The 10,778-nt window shown below is 48.4% G+C and overlaps 1 protein-coding gene and 1 non-coding gene across 4 annotated transcripts in view; both read right to left on the reverse strand.

The window, feature by feature from the left end:
* Positions 1 to 7,795, reverse strand: part of LOC119301605 (2Fe-2S ferredoxin-like) — a 13,905-nt gene extending 6,110 nt beyond the window's left edge. For all 3 annotated transcript variants that reach the window (XM_037578601.1, XM_037578600.1, XM_037578602.1), the window contains exons 1-3: positions 7,620 to 7,795; positions 2,092 to 2,153; positions 1,433 to 1,500 (exon numbers count right to left, since the gene is read on the reverse strand). In XM_037578601.1, coding sequence (XP_037434498.1) covers positions 1,433 to 1,500; positions 2,092 to 2,153; positions 7,620 to 7,674 — 185 coding nt within the window. In that variant the 5' untranslated portion in view covers positions 7,675 to 7,795. The remainder of the gene's footprint in view (positions 1 to 1,432; positions 1,501 to 2,091; positions 2,154 to 7,619) is intronic.
* A 212-nt stretch (positions 7,796 to 8,007) lies between these two features.
* Positions 8,008 to 8,080, reverse strand: TRNAA-CGC. Its single transcript has one exon. It is a non-coding gene; the product is annotated as a tRNA-Ala (tRNA).
* Positions 8,081 to 10,778: the final 2,698 nt, after the last annotated feature.

Raw genomic sequence — 10,778 nt, forward strand, 5'->3', positions numbered from 1 at the left:
GCAGCTTGTGTTCTTTAGCGAGGATCAGTTACACCCACATAGTACAAGCTATGGAATACAGGAATGGACATACTCCAGCTTGTAGGAATGCTGCTTTTAAGAATAGTGGAACACAACAGCAACAGCTAGAGAGGGGCCCAAAAACCATGTTAAGTCAGGTGGATGGCTTCTAGGTGGACAAATGTTACACCAGTTAAGTACTTCCAGGAATTTCCAAAATCATTTTTGGAACAGGAATAGAACTTAAAGGCCTCTTTACTATTCATAATAATTAAAATGTGTGGATCTACCGTTTCCCTTTTTTGCTCCATCTTGTAGTCAGCCTGTGTGCCGGACATGTTGCCTGTTGCATCATGTACATCGTGTTTTCCTCCCTATATTCTGCTGTATGTTTTACTTGAAATGGAGCAGTTTGGAAGACCTGCCATATCTATCTTTACCTTACTCCTACACATTTTGGAGTTGGTGATGATGGCCCGCCTGCCATCCCACTTTCCCTCCAGACAAGTAGGGTATCTCTATGGAGATTGATGTGCCACATATGATATGATTTGACATTATTCTGTTGCAATACTGGCGCATTTAGCTAGTTTTACATGATTCAATTTATTTTATTATTATTACTTCCCTAGCGATACGGGGGCATTTCACTGGCTTTATTTGCTTCTGTAATCAGCTGTCTCGCAGAGACTATGACTACCCAAGTGCAAAAGGGGCATAAATAAAGTAACATTTTTATAACATCTGAACGTTCTATTTCAGAAAATATATAAATGTCATGCCTCCAAAGGGATAACAGCATGAGTCCACGTCAACCTGCCACATAGTGAAATGATGACAGAAATCCGTTGCCAAATTATTTGCCAATAGTTTCAACCATCAAATGGTTTAGCAGCAAGGGGAAACATCACTATGAAGGCTTAATTCACCAACCTAATGTGCTCTCTCTAATCCTTTACAAAATAATAGTTTTCCATGCATAGCTTAAATTGGTAATCTTTTTTAATTAGACTCCTTATGCCCATCTATTTTGGTGGGCGTACTTATATTCATGTAATCCTAGCCCGTCCTAGTGCTCCAACAGTTACAGTCTAACTGTATCATTGTTGAACTGGCTGTATTTAGTTAGTCGTCAAAATTGGTAAGTAAGGTTTATTGTGTTGGTCTTACAGAGCCAATGAGCCATTAGAAGCTTTTATAAACAGCTAAGAAATTCATCCAAGGACCATAGGGTTGCTTCCATGAGCTTTGGTTATTATTCTGAATCCTTACTGACGCAGAGATAGATCAGTAAATATTAATATTAGTGGGACAGTCTGTACTGCAGATTTGAAAATATTGAGCATACATGAAAACATTTTAGTATTTATGCTACGCCCAACAGTAATAAGTAAAAGCTGACTGGCTAGGCATCAACAGTAAAAAGACTTACTTAGCTTTCGGCTGTTCGCTCCTGTCACTGACTTTAGCTTCCGTGGCGGAACATAGAGAATGATTACCCTGAAAAGAGTTCCATTTGTTATTCCATCTTTGAACTAAGTTATTCCAATTTCTCTACATTATATTTTTCATTTTAAATAAATTTAAAAAAAGTTAAGCACAGACACGAGATCTGTATGTCTGCGCATCTTTTCAAACATCAATATCTGATAAGTATGAAAACTATATAGAGTCAACTTTGCTTCGGTACACCCCCCTAGAAAATTTATGGATTTCGATGCAGATTAAAGGTGGAGACTAGAAGGTGCCCTTTATATGAAAAAGGATAATATAGTCTTTCGTATCCAAATCAATCTATTCAATACGTTAGATCTGCAAACTATGAAACTAATATGATGATAGCCTTTTCAAGTAACTTTAAGATTTGTGCAAACTTTTAAGGGGGGTGTGCCGAAGCATTAACAAGTTCTGCAGGTTAATGGTACAGTTAGGATTGCTCGAAGAAATTCCCCGCAAAAAAAATTGCTTGAAGGCCTAGCAAATGGACAGTTCCAGCAACCAGGGAAACTCCTTTGTATATGTTGGCAGTAAATGTAGGCAAGTTAACAATGCAACATTTGAGAGAGAGAGAGAGAGAGAGAGAGAGCTGACCACATAGTTCATACAGGCTCTGATGGGTTCTTCCTGATTCCTTGAAGTTACTGACTTTTGACCTGATAAATGTCAGAATAATTCAGTGGACATAGAGAAACGAAAGATGGTCATAACAAACAGACAAGCATGCCAGTCAAAAGAACGTGTTCTCTTAAAATTTACTTAAAGCGCTAGTAAAAAAAACTAAACAGACCCTAGGCTCACATACCAAGAATAACTAAACATACATTTCTTCCAAAATCTTTACCTACTAATAAACCAGCTATTGCTTCTGGTCGTCCGTCGTGGTTGTTTTGCAAAAAAGCCCCTCGATTTACAGGAAATCAACCCGCAGTCCCTGTTTTAGTGGCACCCAGAAAAAAACGTTTCACTTTTACAAACAAAACCCTATAGGCATTTCAATTCAGTCTGCAGTCCTTTCCTTCCTCTTATCCACTCTACGCCGGCGGCTACGCCCATTCCGTCGTGCGCCGGCGGCCGCCGTGCCTCGCACCGGAGGATGGAGTGCGCTCGCCGGGAGGATGGACGGCGCGGAGAGGCGCGCTCGCGCCTGAGCTCCTGTGCCCGCGCCTCGCGCCTCCTTGCACCGCTCCGGCGGCCTCACTCGCCACACGCCGTCGCCGGCGACCACAAGCAGCGACCGTCGCACCTCTCCGCGCGCCACCCCGAAGCCCCAGGAACGCCGCGCCGCCGCGCCACCGTCCCCCGCAACCCCGGCCTCCTCCTTGACCTCGCCTCTCCGTGCGAACAAACGGCGTCGCCGGCGGCGGCCTCGGCCACCATGCTTGAGCTGACGGGCGCCGACCGCACAGGGCTCATCTCCGAGGTGTTCGACGTGCTAGACGACATGAGCTGCAGCGTCGTCGATGCCAGGGCGTGGTCGCATCACGGCCGCCTCGCCTGCCTCGTCTACCTGCGGGACGAGGATGTTGCCGCAGCCGGTGTGGAGCACATCAAGGCCCGCCTCGCCCCCCTCCTCCGCGGAGACTCGGAAGCCAGCGGCGGCACCGTGGCTGCCGTCCCCGCCGGCTCCATCCCACACGCCGACCGGCGCCTCCACCATCTCATGTATGCCAGCGGCGACCAGGAGCGCGCGTTCCCAACTCCCTCGGTGCATGCTCATGGATCTCGAGCCCGACACCATGGGCTCCGTGCACACGGGGCCCTACGGCCAGATCTTCCGCCCCGACAACTTTGTCTTCGGCCAGTCCGGCGCCGGCAACAACTGGGCCAAGGGCCACTACACCGAGGGCGGGGAGCTCATCGACTCCGTCCTCGACGTCGTCCGCGAGGAGGCCGAGAACTGCGCTGCCTCCAAGGTACTTTCCCCTTTCTTGAGGAGTCGCTCCAGTTACTCCGTTCCACAGATTCTGGCCAGCGATTCTGACTTTTGTTCATGTGCTTGTCGTGAGGCTTCCAGGTGTGCCACTCCCTCGGCGGGGGCACCGGTTCCAAGATCAGGGAGGAGTACCCGGGCCGGATGATGCTCACCTTCTCCGTGTTCCCATCTCCAAAGGTCTCTGACACGGTGGTCGAGCCCTACAACGTCACTCTCTCGGTTCACCAGCTGGTGGAGAACGCCGACGAGTGCATGGTGCTGGACAACAAGGCGCTCTATGACATTTGCTTCCGCACCCTCAAGCTGACCACACCTAGCTGTAAGCAAATCTGTGACATCAAGCTATATTACCTGCCTGTACTTTTTTACCTGCCTGTACTTTTTTACTTATGTGAATGCTAAATAAATAGAAGAGATAGAGGATTAATACACTGACTCTGGCTTGGCAACTTTATATTGGTTTCTTGACCGAGATTCTGGTACAGATGGAACCGTGATTTGTGATAGTCTAGCGATTAGTAGAAAGCTAACTGTAAAATCATGTGCTTTGCAACTCTTGTCATAATCATATACATAGGATTAGTTCAGTTTAAAGCAGGGATTCAGATTGCTCTACTGTGGCACACATTGTCAATTAGTTAAGTGAGATCAAAATAGAAGTGCAGATTTGGTGGCAAAACATTCTATAGGGGAGCAGTTAACCGGTTTGTTGTTACAAGGTGCTCTGGTTTTTTTAGCACACCAATTGGCTGCACATTGTACTTCTAATAGTGATTTTTTATTAATGTGGGATCTAAGCTCAATAGTTCGCACAACTTGGGAGGCAATCCTGAAAAGGAGGAGAGCACTTGAAATAGGCTTAGTGAAGAGAATTTGAGATGGCACGACCAAACATATTTGGGTTGACCTTGAATACCTAATGTCCCAGGGAATTTCAAGGGTGAGGAAGCTGGGTGAACTGTTTTCTGCTGACAGTAGGTGGTGGAATGAGGACACTCTCCAAGAGAACTTCTTAACACCAGACATCTGGGTGATAAAGAAGACCCCTCTTGGAAAATTGGACCAGGATATGTGGGTGTGATCCAGAATTTTATGCCTGTCAGGGCTAACTTGCACCTCCATCCCTACGCCCCTTTGATTACATTTGCAATTCAATATGCAAATAAGCTGGATGCTTGGATGCCCGTGGTGAGTGAAGTATGGCTTTAGTCTGTCGGTTAAGCTGACTAACTGTTTCAAAATCTTGAACTAATGTGTTTTGTGACACCTAAACTGAAGTTGGTCATGCTAACAAAACCTTCAACTTATTAGAACAGAAATTGTAACAACAGTTTAGCTTATTGTTCTGTGAAGTAACTACTGTTGTACCAGAAAATTTTGTGCACGTGCATTCAATTACAGGTTATCCGAGCCTGCTTGCACTTGCAACTGATCAATGCCGATCCAGTTGTTCTCAGGATAGATAAAAATCAGTTCTTGTTCATTATAGAGGGCATCCAACATAAATAAGATTTTTAAATCTGACAAAACATTTTTATTGTACAATTCAGTCTGAAAGATAAGAGCAAACTTATCTGCCACTATAGAGGGAATCAAACATAAAATAGGTGACATGCAGATATTGACATACGATTACATTTTTATGGCATTACTAATCCAGTTATGGTTCCATTGTTGTCGCACACCGAACGTTCAATGAATTTCTTGAAGAAAATGTATGGAGTCTTTTGTTGTGTGCTTCAACCAGGTAAAATCCTATTGGTTATTCTAATCATACAATCTTCCGAGCCGATTTTGTGAGCTTAGTACAGTAGGATTCTTATTTTTTTAAGGCTTCCCAGTAGATATATTGGAGCTGCCCCTTCCTCTTCTACTGTGCTATCTCTACTTCTTTCCCTTCTACTTGATAGTCAAAAATTTAGTACATCTCCATGCTCATGGTTCTTCAGCATATATAGTCTACTATGTAATTCTCTGTACAACCCATTTAACTCAGCAACAGCCACTAAAATATATCTACTGAGGTGAATTCTATGACAGTGAGGGTTGATGATAGGAGCACAATTAATTCTGATGTAAGTGTGACAACCTTGTGTACTATTCTATCCTGGTCTTGCTTTTATTGTTGCACAACTTCTCTGATCTCCCAGTAGATTTGTTCAGTCGGTGTGGTCGTTAGGCTTAGTTTAGACATCTTTCTATTTTGAATCTGTGCTTATACTGTTTGTCATCTGAAACCTACACTCAGTATACATTATGTCCAGGAAATAATCATCACGTACGGACATCACTCTGTAGTCCTTCCGTTACATAATTCTTGTCGTGGTTTTAGTTCAACATTGCATAACCTTCTGGTTTTCCTGAGGTACTGCTCAGTAACTTTTTTTACCTCATGCATACAAAGATAGAACAAGAGTCACTGGATTAAGAATTCGAACTTTCAGAAGTTCAAAAAACAAATCTGCATAGTCTGTGGACGGGGATGGAAGGAAAGAATTGTGATTCTAATGTGCCATTGACAGTGGCGGGCATTAATTGGGGAGGCGGAGATAGCAGCTTGACATGCATGATGTTCGATTAGAATCGTGGTTACTTGGTGATGCTTTTAGTTTGCTAGAACTTTTTAGCCTGAAAGAATGCAAAATGCATATACACTGGGATTAGGAATCCATTAAGTTATCTTAGTTTCTCTTTCTGGTTTGAGTTTAGTATTATTTTTTCTTCTTCATGCATTTAATTTGCTGTGCAGGTGTCTTACATAAGATGCTATAAGGATTATATAACTTTCTTTACCGATCACAGTACCGACGGTGGCAGGCCATGCTTTCTATCTGCAGTTCTCCAACTAAAAGTCCAACCGCAGGAGTATGTAGAATCTTCTTTACTTAACTAGCTGATACTCACGGACATATCGTGAAGCACAAGCAGCCTTGCAACCACAAACCTTGCAGACTTCTCTTTTCATATCCAAACTTTGCAAACATTTCATTCATGTTTTTAAACTTATTCTACGTTTATTTTAGTGCACCAAGAAAAAGTAAATTTGTGACCATTTGTGCTTATCTACTACTGCTTTGAGTTTTTTTTCTTCTTTAAAGGTTTGATAGTATATGTGTAGATTTTTAACTATTTTTGTTACTATTACAAATTTAGTTACATTTCTCAAAATAAAAGAAAATACTAAATTTGTATGAACATATAGATCTTATGAAATTTGATTTCATGGTAATTTAGTTACATAAATTATTAAACTCTCAAAGAGTATGTATATGCAACAATCACAATGTATGTTTCTCTCGAAAAGCGATAATTCAACCAGTGGCAACACAAAGGCATGTTCACCTTATAGAGAATGAGGATAACATTGTTTCCAACGTTTGTCAGAATTGGATATAAGAAGTGGCTCGTAGTGGCACGTGGAGCAGGATTTGCGTTTTTTTCGCCCGGTGCAACGCACGGGCATTTGTACTAGTGTATATCTAAACATAAAAGGGGAACATCTTGAATAGTATGGTTCACCTTAAAAAACACATAAACAAACATTACATGTTATTATGGAAAACTGAGCAGGCCAATCCAACTTGCATACTTGTATACCCCATAATCAGGGTGAGCAAAGACACCGCATCAGTTGTCTTGACAAAGAGCTAGAAAGCACTCTTACAGCAGATATTGCCCACATTCCTTAAAACAGACACCAATCCACAGGAAATACAAAAACCCACTAATAGTGCCTCCTTGCCAACTACTCCGTACCAGATATAGGATTAACTCTGAGTGACCAAATAGCAGGAAATCAGTGTGGCCACAACCAACAGGTATATCCCCTCGATGCTGCTGCTACTTCATCAAATCACCTCGCATTTGCTCCCAGATGTCAATCAACTAATCATCAGCCTGCCCACATCCACAAACTCGAAACTAGCCACGTCATTGCATCCGAATGACCTGGAATTAACACCCGGGGCAAGTAGCACGGTGAGCTGAGCACAAATTTGACAGGGCGCCCCAGGTGACCACCAGGAAAACCCACGGAGTATTCCGTGAGCAACTCAGGAATCAGAATCACGCACTCGAAGCCCTCTAATCCTAACCGAGACATCCTCCAAATAAAACAACGCCGCAGCGGAGGCAAATGAAATCGCGAAGCCGAGGGGCGACGGTGGAGGTGGGAGGAGAAGCTCACCTAGCCTCGCCCGGTTCAGGGCGTGGACGCCAAGGCGGGAGATCCTCGACAACATCTTCACCGGCGGGGCAAAGCCGACACGGACGCAGCGGCGGCAGCAGATTCGGGGCGCGGGTTTGGGACTTGGGAGGATCAGCGGAGGAGGAAGAGGAGTTCGGCTTCGCTTGACAAGGAAGTAGAGGACGCGGGCCGAGAAACTGGGCCGCGAGGGTAGCCCAACTATAAAGATACGGTCGCGAATCTTATAGTTGGGCCATTTCTCCAGCTTATCGACCCATACATATTACTCTTGATAAAAAAAAAGCCACGCCGGAATCTGAAACTGATCCTGAAATACGTCGATCTAATTTCAGGAAAAAATAATGACAAAAGGCACACAGAAAAAACATGGAGACGCGGGGAATCGAACCCCGTGCCTCTCGCATGCGAAGCGAGCGCTCTACCATATGAGCTACGTCCCCGAGATGACGAATGCGAGATCTAACAACTGAAAGATTATGTTTCATTTCGACTGCTGCAGAAATTAGCCATCTTCAAAGGAGCAACACCTGATAACTCGTGCAGAAAAAGAGCGTGTGGTAAAACAAAAGTGTAGGCAAGGAGGAAGATAAATATGACCGTGGATTCGACCAATGCCATCTCTATCTCTGGTTCGCAGAGCACCTGTTTCTTCCTACCCCCGCAAAGGCTCCTCCTGCTGTCCTGCATGGAGTATTTCCCCTTCCCTCACGCAGCTGTTCCTCGAACTTTTCTAGACAGTTCTACCAGCGCCCTGTAGGGCCAGCGTCGCGTGATCATCAATTGCTACGGTTAGATCGAGCTTTGGTCCTGAGACTAAAGCAAAACACCCATCACTCCATCAGCAGCAGAGCAGAGCAGCACCCGTCCATTTCCGTTTCTGACTAATTAAATCGGCCGGACAGATCGCCCGGTGCCATTCCCTCACATGCAGGGCAGCAGGGAAGGCGAGGCTGCCGGGCCCCGGAGGCGGACACGACGTGCCCCTCTGTGGCAGGCAGGAGACAGGTTCGAGAAACGCCGATCGGAGGCGCGGCCGTGGCTGGCGGTTGAGCCATCCATCCGCGCAGCACAAGACAGCCGTGCACCTGGTCCAGGGGACAGCGGATGAGCCAGCCAACCCCCGGCGCACCAACATTTATTGCGCACGGAAACAGTAAACGCAAACGCGCCGTTGGCATGCCACGAGAGGGCGCGGCAGATCATGGTGCACCGCGCGCAGATCCACCGTCGCCGTCCCTCCTTCAGAGATTTCACCCGCGTGTGCGACGGAAGATAAATATCCCAGCCATGACGAAGAGTCGCGCCACGGCGTCGTCAACGTCGATCGCCACACACATTGATGACCTGTCAGGCATCAACAGCCAGCCCCCATCGGTTTGACGCTACGCAGAGGAGGACGGCGACATTGGGAAATTCAGACAAGTCTCTCTCCCGGCCCGTCGATCTGACACCAGGAACCCGTCGAAGCAAATTATTGGTGCCGTGCCGGTTTCTCTGAGGCCAACTCCACCGTGCGACTTTAAACGGACGTTCGGATTGGTCGGATTTTGTCTTTTTGGAACGTCGATGGATCCGCCCGTGTCCGGCTTTGTTCGATTGGTCATGCGTGCGCTCACCGCGCGGCCGCACACCAAATCGTGTTCGGGGTGGACGTGAATAAAAAAATTAAAAAAACTAGAATGAAATAACTAAAAAAACGCATTTTAAAAAAACATAAAACATATATAGGGGTCAGCCACAAAACGGCCTAGTTTCCACGGTCACTTCAAAGGCCCAGTTTCATAATTAACATATAAAAACAAAATAAAAAAATGTCTCCCGCGCGCTCTTGCCGCGCCCGTCGGTGCCGTGGCCATCGCCGTCTTCACTGGCCGCCGATGTCGTCGTCGTCGCTGACGAGGTCGACGTAGGCCAACGGCGTCCACAGGTGGGCCGGCGGTGCGTGGTAGACGGGGGTGGGCTGGACGACCGGAGGTGCCTGCACCACCTCCTCCCGTGGCGACGCCTCCCGCTCCGGTGACCGCGGCGGAGTGGGGCACCAATTCACGCCCACGCCGGCGGCCATCTCCGGAGCAGTGCAGGACCAGCCCAACCCCTGGCCCAGCAGCTGCTGGAACGCGGCCACCGGCTCCTCCTCCTCGGGGATGGCTACCTCGCCAGCAGCGAAGCGGGCCGTCATCTCCTCCAAGCCCTCCCATTGCCGCTCATCGTGCGTGTACATGGAGTCCTCCATGACACGTGCCATGAGACGGGCTTCCTCCTCGTCTGTCATGCGAGGAGGTGGTGGTGGCGATAGAGACGGCGAAGGCGACGGCGTGGGCGTGACGCCGCGCACCCGCCTATGCCCGCGCTCCTGGGGAGCAGGCGCTGCACGCTCCTGTCGTGGCCGCCGCGGCCCCGTCGAGGTGCCGGCGAAGAAGGACGTGCGCCTGGTGTCGTGCTCGTCAGGAAACCAGGTGTCCCAGAGCCCGGAGTCAGGGGCGTACCTAGGGTCGTAGAAGAGGTCGTCGGGGAGGAGGCGGCGGCGACGCTCGATCTCCTTCTCGCGCGCACGACCGCTCGTCAGGACCGGCGGGATCGGGACCCGGTCGGCGGAGAGATGCCAGTTATTGGGGAGATGGACGTCGCTCCAGGGGAGCGGCATCCTCGTCTCCCAATAACGGCGGCACACCGATGAGCGGACGTAATGCCGGTCGCGGTTGCCGGCGGACGTGGGCGCGATGGAGAAGGTGGGCGGCGCGGGGGCCCGACGTGGTGGCGATGGCGTCCCGACGAGGAACCAGCCTCGCGGTCGTGCTTGCCTTTGCGGCCGGACTTCCAGAAGCCCATTGCGGCGGGCGGCCGGCCGGCGAGGTGTTGGCTAGGGTTTGGGACTGGGGCTGTCGGGTTTCGAGGAGGCCACGGGGTGGCGTGGGGCAGTGTGGACGACGACCCATCCACGCTTCCCACTTAAAGAAGGACGGCGACCATTCGACGTGCGGATGACAGGTGGGGCCGCCCGCTCGTGTGCATTGATGTGGGCGGGTAGGAGGTAGGTGGCCGCCTGCCACGCGACCCCGACGCGGACGAGGCGCACGTCCGTTTGGTGTCCGTCGCGACCCAAACCCGGCGCAAGTTTGCGTTCGAAATGGGTCGGCC

Source organism: Triticum dicoccoides, chromosome 5A (genome assembly GCF_002162155.2).
Source record: "Triticum dicoccoides isolate Atlit2015 ecotype Zavitan chromosome 5A, WEW_v2.0, whole genome shotgun sequence".
NCBI classification, from domain to species: domain Eukaryota; kingdom Viridiplantae; phylum Streptophyta; class Magnoliopsida; order Poales; family Poaceae; genus Triticum; species Triticum dicoccoides.